This window comes from Euleptes europaea, chromosome 3 (assembly GCF_029931775.1).
Source record: "Euleptes europaea isolate rEulEur1 chromosome 3, rEulEur1.hap1, whole genome shotgun sequence".
In the NCBI taxonomy this organism is placed as follows: Eukaryota; Metazoa; Chordata; class Lepidosauria; order Squamata; family Sphaerodactylidae; genus Euleptes; species Euleptes europaea.
Window position 1 is genome coordinate 99,041,925 of NC_079314.1, and position 14,651 is coordinate 99,056,575.

Here is a 14,651-nt window from a genome sequence, read left to right on the forward strand (position 1 = left end):
ACTAGAAACAAACCACAGGACAGCCAGCACTGTTTTGCCAAACTCTGGATTTCCTTCTGGCTTTGAGAAAAGTATAAAACTATTTGCAAGGCAATTCTTATATTAATTCATCTGAATATCTGAGCTCTGTAACACAAAATGAGAAGAATTATATTATGTTGGAATATATGGTTATAATAATTCATCCATTTTTTCTGGTGTTGAACAGTCTATTTCTTTTAGTCTCTTCCCATGTGGACCCTCTATATATGAATGCAGAAATGATTTTTAAACCCATGCTGATAACTGAAGGTTGGGAAGCGAAAGGAGAACCTGCTATCGTGACCTATAAAACATTGGTTGAAATAATTCTCGAAGACTTGAGGGCTTTCAGAATAGATGGAATATATTGTTTTGACTTGATTAAAGCTGAAAAGTTGATTTGACAGCCTGTCGTCAAGGAAACCAGTTCACACAAAAAGAAAACAATTGTGATCATATCAGGCAAATGATTCAAGTGACCTTAGGAAATATATATAAAGTCTCCAGTTTCAAAGATCTATATTCAGCATGCTTCATGATAAAGAGAAAAAAAATTAGGATCTTTCCTTTTTATATTTGTTCAGAAGCTGTATTCAATCTGAAATGTGTAAAATGCTACATCGTCTCCAAGACCGTGAGGTCAAACTCCTTGAAGTTGGTCCTGTGTATAATGGTTATACACAGCATTCATTACCAGTATTCATAAAAACTGAGATCATCAGAGAAGAGCAGGGAGCGTTTGAGTGATGACGCTCATGTAATTTTAGGCTGTACAAATTCTGAAAAGCCCAGTAGTTCAAACTATGTGGCAAGAATAAAATACGACATTTACATACAAACTAATGAAATGCAAACAAATGCAGTAATTTATTCTGCTGCCCAGGATTTATGCTTTCAAATAATTTGGGTATTTACCTGGGCTTAGACTCTGCCTCGAATTTCCATGCAAATCCAAAAAAGGGGGAGAAAAATGCTGTGATACGTAGGTATATATAAATAAACAGCAGTTCAGGCTACTCCACAAATCAATGTCAAAAATTGTCTTCACAATAAAGAATCGATAAACCACAAAACCCATATCAAACAAGATCCTAAAAATCTCTGAGTCTTTATATGACTTCAATTATAAGTTAAATCCTTGTATTGTTCCTGTAGAATCCATAGTTTCTTGTTTTGTTAATTACAAAATTGTTTTGTAAATTTAATTAGAGTGAGCAGCACCCAGACCTTTGAAATGATATTGCAGGGGTAGCAAACTAAAGCAATGAGACAAAATTATCTTTTCATACAGTATTGTCCAAATTCTGTGTTCTAATGTATGGAAAAAAGACAATGACGAGAAATAATTTCCTTAAGGGACACTATTTCCAGCAGAAAATAGAACTTGCAAGAAGCATGTACTTCTTATCAAGTATCCAGTTTTTTTATATCACACAGTGAAGTACTGAGATTCCAGACTCAGTTTCATGAACAATGCAAGCCAACCATTAAATAAGAAGTACAAGAAGGAGGATACATTACACTGCACATACCTGGGATTGCCACTGAGACCCAAACCAAACATTAGAGTAACTCATAGGTGTTGCTTACCTGTGACTCCCCACATATCTGCAAGATGTGATGCTACTGACCATATTAACATTGACCAGTCCCAGTTCATTTGCTGCCACTTGTAGAGAGGAGGGACAGACTGACATGACTGTGAAACATCTAGCATTTCTTTTAGCAAGATATCTAGGAGACATGGGCAGAGACACAAGATGGCAACAGCTGCACATGTCCCCATCATTTCTAACCTGTGTCTAAATAAACCAAAGCTTTCTCACTAGTGTACCTGTAGAATACCTGTAGGATACCCAGACTTGCAAGAACAGGTTTGTTACATTCACACTACATTTTAAGTGTATCCTGAAAATCTTAAGTGTACAACTTTAAAACCATGTGTGACGATAACTTGAATCCTTTCACTGTATGTCTGAAAAATGTTCAAACAGAAAGCTGTGGAGCTGATGTGTTAAAAATAGAACAATGGATAAAAATTCAGCAGCAAAGGCCTGGAGAGTGCAAGAAATGTTTCACAAACGATAGGAGAGTTATCTATCCATTCTTTAAAAAGTGGAGAGCTTTACTTTTGTGAGTCAGTAATGGGGTTAAGTCCAGCGCAAACTCAAGAGTCAAGATGAGTTAAAAAATGATGGCAAAATGACAAGTACCTAAAATAGTAAACACATGAACATTTGGAGGATTACATTTACATAAAACCCTTCATAACATAAACAGGGGTGAAAATGAAGCTGGTATGAAGTACCAGTAAGACAGTGGCCAAAGAGGTACCTCCCATTTTCTGCTTTGAGTCCCCCTGAGGAAGACAGTATCAGTAGGAAATTGAAGCTACTTTCACCCCTGAAAATAACACAATAATGCAGTGAAACAACAAAAAAATAGTTCCAATAAATGGAGTGAGAATTTTCTTCCCAACATTTCAGCACTAATTAAAATATTGCAGTACCTGGAAAATTGCACTTAAAATAATTAGCATGTCTCTCTTCCTCATCAGAAATAAGGGCTTAAAATGATTGCACATGTACCTCTTGGGAATATTTGGTATTTCACAGAAATATGACATTTAAGAGTGTATGTTTTTTTTAAACCAAACTCTTGCTGAAACACATCTCTACTATCCAGCATTGGCAAGGGTTCCTCAAATACTGAAATCTACCCTTACAATGAAAAATATACTCAAGCTGATTTTTATTTTTATTTTTTGCTGTCAAGTCACATCTGACTTACGCAACCCCGGTAGGGTTTTCAAGGCAGGAGACGTTCAGAGGTTGTTAGCCATTGCCTGCCTCTGTGTCACGACCCTGGTATTCCTTGGAGGTCTCCCTTCCAAATACTTGCTACCCTAAGCTTCTGAGATCTGATAAGATCAGACTGGCCTGGGCTATCCAGGTCAGGGCCAGAACTGAAATACTAAATTCAAAACTTAAATTTTAGGCTGATGAGACATCTATGTGCAAATTCAAACCACCATAAGAATCTGAGTAAGAATTTTCCCAGGTAACGTTCAAACTTGGATCATTTTCTCTCCCATAATTCATTTCATACCCAGAATTTCTAGTTGTTCTCCTTAGCCTATAGGGCAACATTATAACTGACTTGCCTCTCTTGTATTTTGATTACTTCTTACTATCTTGGCCTTTGCTTTTGCTCCAGTCAGTTTCTGATGGGGAGGGGCAAGAGCCAACATTCGACTTGTCTGTATGAACATTTGATTTCACCTATGAATCCAGAAGGAAGCCAAGCTCATCCCACAGCTGAGGGCCATACTATGCCCTCTCTTCAGATATAAGGTTTATCTTCACCTTCAGTTCCTTGCAGGACAGGGGCTGTGGCTCAGTGGCAGAGCATCTGCTTGGCATGCACAAGGTCCCAGGTTCAAACCCTGACAGCTCCAGTTAAAGGGATTAGGCAAGTAGGCGAAGTGAAAGACCCCTGCCTGACACCCTGGAAAGCTGCCGCCAGTCTGAGTAGACGCTGCTCTGCTCAAATACTTTGGGGAGGGGCTGTGGCTCAGTGGTAGAGCATCTGCTTGGCATGCAGAAGGTCCCAGGTTCAATCTCCGGCATCTCCAGTTAAAGGGACTAGGCAGGTAGGTGATGTGAAAGACCCCTGCCTGAGACCCTGGAGAGCCACTGCTGGTCTGAGTAGACAATACTGACTTTGATGGACCAAGGGTCTGATTCAGTACAAGGCAGCTTCATGTGTTCATGTGTACTCAGATTCAGCCAGAGAAGCCTTGCAAGGCTCTTGTTCTAAAATTAGTTTAGATTGGAGTTCAATACATATTGAAAAGTTCAGCGATTCTCCCTCCCCTCCTTCCTCCAAAATTTCACAGGCCTTTTACTAGCACTACTCTACCATAAGGGTAGCTAACTAAGCATGAGTAAATGGGTGACACTGTAATGCCGAGAGCTAAAGTTGCACTGCTGTGGCCAGAGTTCCCATCCGTTCAAAGAACGGTTAAATTCAGGTATTGCTTAACAATACCTGCACCGTGTCCTCTTATTGCAAACCTTAGACAGTGCTGAGAGCATGCCCAGAATTCACTACTAAATCCACTCAAACTGAGCTAACTAGAAATCAAGAGAAGCAATGACAAAATAAGGAATAATGAAACTTACCCGCAGGCAGGTCCATACTCATTTATCAATTTGTTGTGGTTTTCCCAAAATCCCTGCATGAACAGAAAGAGATATCACAGTATTATAGTCAGTTCTTTACACCAGTGTGGCTCTCGTTATTTGACTCACCGTCATTCAGAAACCACCCTTGTCTTTCTGTAGGAAAGCAGAGCATGGGGATGTTCCCATAGCCCAGAGGCAGGCCCAAGTGCTGGGGAAAAATGGACTGTCTACCCATGAAGATGTTATTTGTGCTTGCAAATAAAATGATGTGAGGGTCATAGTTGGCCAGATGTGCTTGGAGCAAGCCAAGCCTCATCAGCCCTGCCAGCTTTTCAGGGATTTGCCCTGTACTGTTGGTGGCTGTAGACATCTGTGAGGCAATGATGGGCATCAGCCATGCCTGCTGCCTTCTCCTGCAGTGTGGCCAGTTCCCTGGATACTGGGCAGAAATTTGGCCCTGGGAGTGCCAGTCAAAGCGGTCTGATGTGCCTATGTTGGCACATGTGTTAGAGGTTGCCCTACCCATTTTGGCCAAATGCTGTATGACCAAGCCAGGCATAGTCTTCTCAAGACATCTTGCTACTCAGTACATGATTTGTGAGGTGTGCCCTGTGGGATTCCTTGCATTGGTGGTGCACAACTCTTGTAAATGAGCTTCAGCATTCACCTGCTTTTATCTGCATGTAGGGTTGCCAGCTTCCAGGTGGCCCCTGGAGATCTCCCAGAATTACAACTGATCTCCAGACTACAGAGATCAGTTCCCCTGCAGAAAATGGCAGCTTCAAAGGACAGATTTTACTGCTGAGCTCCCTAAACTCCTCTCTCCCCAAGCCCTGCCCCCAAATCTCCAGGTATTTCCCAAGCTGGAATCCGTAACCCTATCTACACCTCCAAGAACCCACCGGATTAAGAAGAAAAACTCATCCTAGAACAAAATTATTTTTTCACCAAAGTGAAATCTAGTCTGAAATCACACATGGTGCTGTGGTAAGGTTTTGAAGTCCATATCTGTTGCCAGAGTGTAGCTACTGAGAGATACCTGGGAGAAATGGTTAGAAATACTGGCACAATTGGTATCATAGCTCCTAATACTAAAGTAGCTGCTCCCATTATGATAATGAAAGTAGCAAAACCAGGCCATCCACAAAGAAGCCATGGTTTCTATATGCTCAGGAGGCTCCCCAGATATGCCCAAACTATTGCTTTGTAAAATACAGGACCCCCCTCCCCAGCCAGTTAGGACTTAATATGCTTCAGAACACAGAACGTTAAGAACAGGTGCAAATCAGTTAAGGGGCTGGGGGGGGGAGATTTCCAAGTTTTTACCCCTTACCCCAATTCCTCACAGACCTCCAACTTCTTCCTTCCAATACCAAAATTCATAAGAACACAGGGACATAAGAAAGGCCATGCTGGATCAGACCAAGGTCCATTAAGTCCAGCAGTCTGTTTGTGTGCTGTCAAGTCACAGCTATGCAAAAAAAAGTACTTTAAAAACACAAATATAGTATAGTGTCATGGAGGAAGACATTTGTGCCAGGGAAATGATTTCCCAATCATTTACCCCCTCCCCCAAGATTTCTCATTGGCCCCAACTCGTAAATATACAATGACTACATAGATGACTGTCATGCAGATGGTTCACATTGCACATATAAGCACATAAACTCCTAGTACAATATTAAACATGAACTCTAGGACTTCCGGTGCTGACGCTGGGCTGATTGCCACGTCCTCCCAGGGGCTCCTGGGGAGAATCCAAGTTTGCGTGTAATTTGGGGTGTTTTACCGCACCCCAATCCAGCCCTTGCAAGTGGGCTGAGAAGCAGGAATTCCCTGCAGCCATATATGCGATTTGATCTCCTGAATACTCCGAGGAAGCTTTATTAAGTCCCCCGGAGTTTCAGAAGTTTGATCCCGTGGGCACGAAGGGATTGAAATCGCCAGCGCGCAACTTCGGCTTTAGAATCTACCCTCCAGCACCTTATAAACATCATAAGGACTACATCAAGATTAAAACCTCACCTCCAGACGCCCAAGTGAGTAGATAAGAATCCTTCGCTTTTCACTGGCGTTATCGAATAACAGGGGGTTGAAGAAAACATTCCTGGTAACCGTTTCCCTCCCTTAATTGAACTGGATGATTTTGCTGCATGAGATCCATCCGACAAAGCAGCAGGAGCCTTATCAAACTGATCAACTTAAACTAAAACAACGAGCTTGAATGATTGACGTAAGATCTGCCAATCCGACGCGTTCTTAAAGGAAGGGGAGGGAGAAACCTTTGAGAATTTGCTTGGGGTAAAAAAGGTCCTCCAGCCACGTTTTACAACAAAGAGGATTTCTTGACCGGAAGACTCTGTGCTTCATTCAATATCCCTCTCTATTGTTCTACAAGCAAATCAACAGGAAGAAGGTCGTAGGACCGGAAATTCGTCTTACTCGTGTTACACCAAAACCATTCCTGAAGGTAACAACCATAGAGAAGAGACGATAGAAGGTCCACGATGAGGCAACTCCTGGAATACTTCCTGGTACTGCCGATCTAGAGCGTCTGGTAAAACTCATTGGTATTTTCAACTTTAAAAAGTTATTTTAACCTTAAATACTCACTTCTTCAACCCGAAAAAGATATTAAGCTGGTCAATGAAATATTCTCTATCAACTACATGTAATGGACTCCTGCTAGATGACCATTAATTTTTTAACTAAGTTACATATGTAAATGTCTGGAACCTCTCCCTGATCTGGCTAAATTCATAGCCCTGCCCTTATGAAATTAAAGGAAACTTTACAGAATTTAACCATGGAAAAAAAAGTACAGGACATGCTTGCTAAACATTCTGAGGCGACAATTAAACAAGTAAAACAGATATCAACACAGATCGCTCAACTGATTTCAATGATGATGACTCTTGACCAATCATCACAGGTATGTAATCAGAAGTTGGACCTGGTTACAGAAGATATAAAAGTCATGAAAATTCAAATGATGGCCACAAATACAGACATACAAGTAATGGATTCTTCTGTCCAAAAAGTCATGGAAGAATACAAGGATACAAAGAAGAAGACAGAAGTCCAAGAAGGTAACCAGCTGGTGACAAAGAGATCAGACATACAAGAAATGGACTTTTCATCTAAAAAAGTCATGGAAGGACGTGTGGATATAAGGAAGAAGAGAGCAGGTCAAGGAACACAGATTGAAGCCATGATGGAAATGAAGCCCAGAAAGAATTATTTTTGGACACGCACCCTGTCTGAGGAAATGAGAGAGCATAAAGAAATCCTGTTCCCATACCTGACTGACTTATTTCTGTTGCAGAAGGATTAGACCATGGTTAAAGGACTGATTTAAATATGATTGCTGGATTGGAAGGCTTTGACAGTGTGGATGGGTGGCATGGCTATTAACGATGTAGTGGAATTAAGATTTAGACATCATTTTGGGATTATGTAAACAAGTCCTCCTTATATAGACTATCAATTGATATAAAAGTATACTGGAATATGTGATTATTACTTTAAGGAAAATGTTGGAATGTACTAAGGATATTGGTTTTTTCTCCTTTTTTTATAAGGGGTGGACTTGTGATATGGATCTGGGATATGATTTACACTGAAATAAGATCGATTAAACAGGAAATATCCCTAAAATATTGGAGAGGATGTTGTTTAATATGATTAAATTTATGTTATACTGGCTGCAATTTTATGCAGCCAAATGGAAAGGGACAAAGGTTTCAGAATAAAGAGATTAAATCATTTAAATGTTAGAACTGGTGGAGTTGGAGAAACTAGAGAAAAGGGGAGAATTGAAGGAATCATTGTGATAATGTATAAGATCTGGGAAAAATGGAAGGTTACTTTTTACTCTGATCCAGAATGTAAAATTTTATATAACATGAAACTTTAGAATGAGATTAATACTAGGATCAGAATATGTTAACGAAGGATAATAACACTTCATTAAGAGGTAGATGGAGGTGATGGGGAAGTCAATTTATTTTTTATGTTTAATGGTAATCAAGACAACAATTAATGTAATTGTGATTGTGATATTATTTTTACATTGTTGTTAAAATTATGAAGAATTTATAGTTTTAAAAAAACCAATAAAAATTTATAAAAAAAAAATATTAAACATGAACTCTCAGCCCTTTAATTAAGTAAACCTATCAAAAGGCCGAAATTGCTGTGGATGTCAGCAGACAGCTGTGTGTGTATGTATCCAAGGTTTTTTAAAGCTATGTACATAGTTTGTTTCCTTTGATTGTCATCTCTAATAGTTGTCCTCTGTGGGAAATATTGCTTAATTTATGTGTGTGCCATTTCAAATTTTAACAAACACATACAGGCCTTATGAATTTAATAAAAGGTGCCTTCCTACCCTTTAGAGTTATTGAGAGGTTAGTGTTATGTAATTAAGTTAATCCTCATTTGTAAAGGCTAATTAACTAAATGCTAATTGAATCTGCATATGAAAATTAGCACAATGTGTTCTCATTAGACAATTTTTGAAAATTACCCTGACTCAAACCAAGCAAACTGTAAATTATTTTGTACCTTTTAAAAAAAATCTTATATGAAGTAAAATGAGAATATTTCTGGTGCTACATTATGCTCTGCACTTGATTAGCACTTGCTTCATCTGATTAGCTGACGTTGCAATAAATGGCTATTGCCTACATCAATTTCTCTAAGTGTATGCAAATTTTAAATAGCTTACTGACTAGTGTGGAGGCTTAACAGAAACCCAGTAAAACCAATCCAAAAAGTCTGCCCCTGATAATTTAGCATCTCGGACGTTTTTCAGATCTGGGCCATTACACCATAACCCAAAGTCTACAGGTTGGATCCAACCAGATTTTTTGCTCATGAAAAAGGAGGAGGGTGGCTCATAGAATCACAGAGTTGGAAGGGGCCATACTAGCCATCTAGTCCAGTTCCCTTTGACCACTAATGTCATTCTGAGGTCATGAGATCTGCACGGACAAAAGCCGTAGGGTATGTAGACTGTAATAAGCATGAGAACTAGGAGTGTGCATTTGGCTAAAGCTGAACCAATAGTTCCCAGCTTCCCAGCGTGTATTTTTTATTAAACCTGAAAATTTTTGATTATTCGTAAAACCGAATCCATTATATTCAGCCTTTAAAAATTTCTGAAAATCTCAGTGTTTAATAAACCCGAACCTGAAAAATACTGGTGGAGAAAATGGTGCACAGCCCTAATAGGAACTGGATGAGACTGAGCAAATGGGGCTCACTGGGCCCATCCCATATATTTTACTTGCTTCCACCTTCCCTACAGCTGTGATTCATTGAAGCAACCATTTCCCCAGTTTGAATACAATGATCAGGAACAGTGACTGAGGCTGGCCAGATACCTCTCATACTACACAATGACAGAGAGCCCATACAGGTGACAAACTGCCCCAGAGTGGATTCTCTTATCCCAATATAGCTTGGTTTTCTGTATCATCCTGCCAAGTAATGAGGAAGATTGGGTGAAGAAGTGTGATGGATTATTCAACTATTGCCCCTATCCATCCCAAGATGCATATCATCAGAGACCTTCTGTCTCCAAAGTCAATGTGTGGTTTCTCAAAGGAGAAAAAGGTGTTGAGGCTCAGTGGAAGAGCATCTGCTTTGCATGCAGAAAGTCCCAGGTTCAGTCCCCGAAATCTCCAATTTAAAAGGACCAGGCAATAGGTGATGTGAAAGACCTCTGCCTGAGACCCTGGAGAGCCACTGCCAGTCTGAGTGGAATATTGACTTTGATGGACTGATGGTCTGGTTCAGTACAAGCCAGCTTTATGTGCACCTTCCTGTCCAGTGTTCAGAGCAAGTTCAAGCATGCTGGTGAAGTCATCTTGCAGGCCTGACTGAATTCATAATGATCGTGTCTGTTAGCTCTTCAAACACAACACTATTTGACATTATCCCTGTGTGGACGACCCACTCTACAGCACATTGGGGGAGGAAGACAGGGAACGAGTGCACTGGCCCCTTCCCCTGCCTCTGTATGATCCCTATCTCATTTGCAGTGCCCATGCACATAGGAAGTGTCCATGTATGCGCTACAACCCCATGATCAGCAATGCTGCTATCTGAGCACTGCTGACCATGGGGAAGGAGCATACATGCACTTCCTCCACACATTTGCACCACACAGATGACCTGGAAATAGTGCGGAGGAAGGGCCAGGATGCTTGTGCCCAGTTTCCTTTCCCTCACCTTCAGACAATGGGTAGGGAGGTCATTTGCACATGGCTAGAGATAATTTCAAGTGAATGAATCCCATATGTATTGTTTACTGATTCAGGTCCATCAAAGGGTTGTACCACATGCAAAACTTCACATTTCAATCTGTTTAATACAAAGAATGAGGGGTGGGTGACATTTGGAATACATGAGAGTTTTACAGATACTGTGAACCACCAAAAAGACAAATCAGTGGGCTCTAGGTCGAATCAAGCCTGAACTCTCCCTACAAGCTAAAACTGAGGCTATTGTACTTTGGTCATTTTATGAGAAGAGTCATCAGAAAAGACAATAACGCTAGGAAAACTTGAAGGCAGCAGGAAAAAAGAAAGACCCAATATGAGATGGATTGACTCAATCAAGGAAGGCACAGCCCTCAGTTTGCCAGACCTGAGCAAGGCTAAGGACAGGAATTTTGGAGGTCATTAATTCATTGGGTAGCGATAAGTAGAAAGCGACTTGACCGCACTTAACACACACGGCTCAGTACTGTCTGTTCTGATGGGCAGCAGTTTTCCAGAGTCTCAGGTTGGGAATGGTCTTTAATCTGCTGGCTAAATCTCTAAATCTGCAAGCTGAGATCCTACACCCACCTTCCCCTACTAGTGTTAGAAAGGGCATATAGCTCTTTACAATGCACAAAACGTTTTTCTTACTCCTAAAAAGTTATCTTAGATGAATTATGATTACCAAGACCCATTGTTTGTGGTTCATTGGTGATTTAAATTCTGGTCTACAGCCAACTCTAACCAACAAGTCCCACTGGCTCACAATAATTAATTTACATATCAGTCTCCTAATATGTCATGCATACAGAAGGAAAAACTAAGGTTTAGAGGGCCTTAGGCGGGAATAAATTAGCATGCTTGTCCACTGTGCTAATAGTAATCAATGCTGCCAATATATGATTTTTAACAAATCTATTACCTGGGTGGGGCTTGTCAAAGGACACAGCTTTGCCAAGCAGAAGATGTGAGCCCAAATTCCACAGCTGCTGATGGTCTACTCCCATCTTCCGCCACATCCACCTAGTTTCTCTCAACTCGGGGCCAAACTACACTACATGTGGGACATGAATTACATTAGGGATGCACGACTTCCTGTCATGTGTAACATTGGGGAACTAAAGATCCTAAGAAAGGCCATTTTGGATCAGACCAAGGTCCATCAAGTCCAGCAGACTGTCCACAGAGTGGCCAACCAGGTGCCTCTAGGAAGCCCACAAACAAGATGACTGCAGGTCTACAGCAGCGTTATCCTGCCTGTGTTCCAATGCACCTAATATAATAGGCATGCTCCTCTGATCCTGGAGAGTTCCCAAGTGCTCTGGACCTGATGTGGTTTGGGAACATGGCAGGGGGTGAAGAGGCTTTTTCCTTCCCTCACATGAACACATGAAGCTACCTTACACTTAGTCAGACCCTTGGTCCATCCAAGTCAGTATTGTCTACTTAGACAGACAGTGGCTCTCCAGGGTTTCAGGCAGAGGTCTTTCAGATTACCTACTCGCCTAGTCCCTTTAACTGAAGATGCTGGGGATTCAACCTGGGACCTTCTGTATGCCAAGCAGATGCTCTGCCACTGAGCCTTGGCCCCTCCCCTCCCATGCCATTTACCCAACCAAAATGGTTGTGTGGGAGGGGCCCTGTTCGCCCTGCTGTGTGGCACCATGGGCTGTAGACTGATGTCTCATGTGTTGTCCACTTTGGCCTTTAATAGATCCCGAAGGGATAGCTACAGAAGAACCACACAAACATCCTTTGAAATCTCATGTGTGACAGCTGTTCTCAACAACCTGGCGCCTTGGTGCATGCATGTTGGCTAGTCAGCTCAAGCATGCACCCAAAGGAAAAATGGCATTGCTCTGTCTTAAAAAAAACAACCTCTGGCAACCAGGGCAAATGGGGGCGCCATTTAAAGAAAAATCTCGAAACCGGCCACATGCCCTTTTATCCTATTTAGTTCATAACCCAAATGGAAATCAGGTTTTCCACTGATTTCTCATTAGACCTTCTTCCTCTAGCACAAGAACAAACCTTTCTGTATCTGGCTGGCTCAAACAGATCTTCACATTTGCTATTCTTTAAGAATTGTCTGTTTCTCTGTAATGTTAAGTGGAAAGCAGCACAGGGGGGAAAAAGATATTGACCTGTAAGGGAAAAATTCTTCCCTCAGCCATATGTTCACTGAGCAATTCAATTACTCTTATCTTAATATGTATAACTATAAATGTAATTAATCATAAAATTACCCAGGCCTTTTAAAGCCTCTTGCGACAATATTCTACCCTAACTTGGTACATAAACAGATCTGACAAAGCACCACATTCCTTTTTGTCTCTGGGTACTCTTTTTCTTATTGCAGCTTTTTCTCATATCTGTAATGTTTAATATTATCCCTCATCACTGTTACATATCTGGTCAGAAACATGCTAAATGTCTCAGGTTTAAGATATAACATTGAAATAAATGTAAAAAAGCCAATTGTCCTTGGATTTGCGCTAACACTGTCAACAAGAAAAATTATGGGGTTTTTTTGGGGGGGGAGTACAGGTTGTTTGTTTATTCACCAAAAAACCCACACCTATTTGTATATAAGGAATCTTTGAGTGTAAGTGCACATTCTGTATTGTGGCAGCTGATGACTTCTCAAAGATCAATATTTGGAAAGCACAGAGGCTTTTCTTGAAACAACTGATTAGTTTTCCTATTCCCCATATAATCTCTCTCAAATATCTTAATTAAAGCACCTTCTCAAGCTACAGATCACCTTTGGTTTAGCAATCTCGCCTCGTCTATAACACCTACCATATCATGAACCATCTGTTGCTCTCCTGAACCAACCTCAACATAGATAAAGATAACAAAAGCAAGCATACAGTATCCCATATGTGGATTTTAATTGCTTGACTTCCTCATTCTGAGCTGTACCCTACCTTAAACCAAATATCCTTTCTTTCCCAGACACTTACATGACAGGTTACCTCTGAACGCTCTTTCAAAGATAGGGTGAGACTAATCGACTAATGCCATTGTGGGGAAGAGCCAGGAAGCCAAAGGAAATATCAAGAAGAAACAGAGATCAGCACTGAGCAGTCAGCAGCCCTGCTCTGCCACCAGTGCTTTCATAAGACATCCATACACAAACACAAGTTCAAGGCCTTGTGAAATATGGGGAGAAACTAGGGGAGAATATACAGTATATATCGAATTCCCTCGCCGCCCCCGCCCCGACTCTGACTCGGGAGCTCAGCTCTCCCGGTTGGTCCGGCGCTCCCTTCTGCTGTGCGCCGCTGCAGTCCCCCCAGCTCACCCGCGCTCCCACGAGCCCAACCCGGCAACCTGGGGGCTTCATTAAGTCACTGCCCCGTTTAATGAAGAAGGACTCCCAAGCTGGCTCCAGACGCCCTGAAGGGAGAAGAGGATCCAGTAGATGTGGACTCCCCTCAGGGGTAATGCCAGAAGTACCCAGTCTGGGGCTAGGGTTGCCAGGTCCCGGAATCCGGTGGTTGGCAACCCTATCTGAGGCAACTGTCACCTATACACCAGATCCCCAGGGTCCATATCCATAGATAGAAGACCTTGCAGCTTGTTTGATCCCCAATCAGCCATAATGGCAACATTTTCATAGTGAAGAGAGGATAGGGTTACCAACCTCCAGGTAACAGCTGGCAATCTCCTGCTATTACAACTGATATCCAGCCAATAGAAATCGGTTCACCTGGAGAAAATGGCTGCTTTGGCAATTGGACTCTATGGCATGGAAGTCCCTCCCCTCCTCAAACCCTGCCCTCCTCAAGCTCTGCCCCAAAAACCTCCCGCCAGTGGCAAAGAGGGACCTGGCAACTCTAGGAGAGGGTGCTGGAACAGAGATTAGGATAGGTAGGTTAGGCCACAAGCACTGAGGGAGGAGACTGAGATCACTGTATGGGGCCTAGAAGCTCCTACTATCATTCCTTGGTGTAGTTGGGCAAAGATGAGGTACTGACTGCATTAGTAACCAATAGAAAAGACAAGTGGGGTACCTGTGAGACTTGGGAGGGGATTCCATCCTTTCCCTGCCTTCATTCACTTGCCAGGCTGCCCACCTGCCAGCAAGCCCACCCACCCGCAGTGATACCCCCTCCAGTTGCCTGGATTACCTGGCAGTTAGCAGCAGCGGGAGAAGGAGGGGCAGCTC

At 41.8% G+C, this 14,651-nt stretch overlaps 1 protein-coding gene across 1 annotated transcript in view; it reads right to left on the bottom strand.

The window, feature by feature from the left end:
• The window catches only part of TBXAS1 (thromboxane A synthase 1), a 280,650-nt gene that overhangs the window by 181,463 nt on the left and 84,536 nt on the right, over positions 1-14,651 (bottom strand). Inside the window, exon 4 of the mRNA XM_056847438.1 lies at positions 4,206-4,258. Coding sequence (XP_056703416.1) covers positions 4,206-4,258 — 53 coding nt within the window. The remainder of the gene's footprint in view (positions 1-4,205; positions 4,259-14,651) is intronic.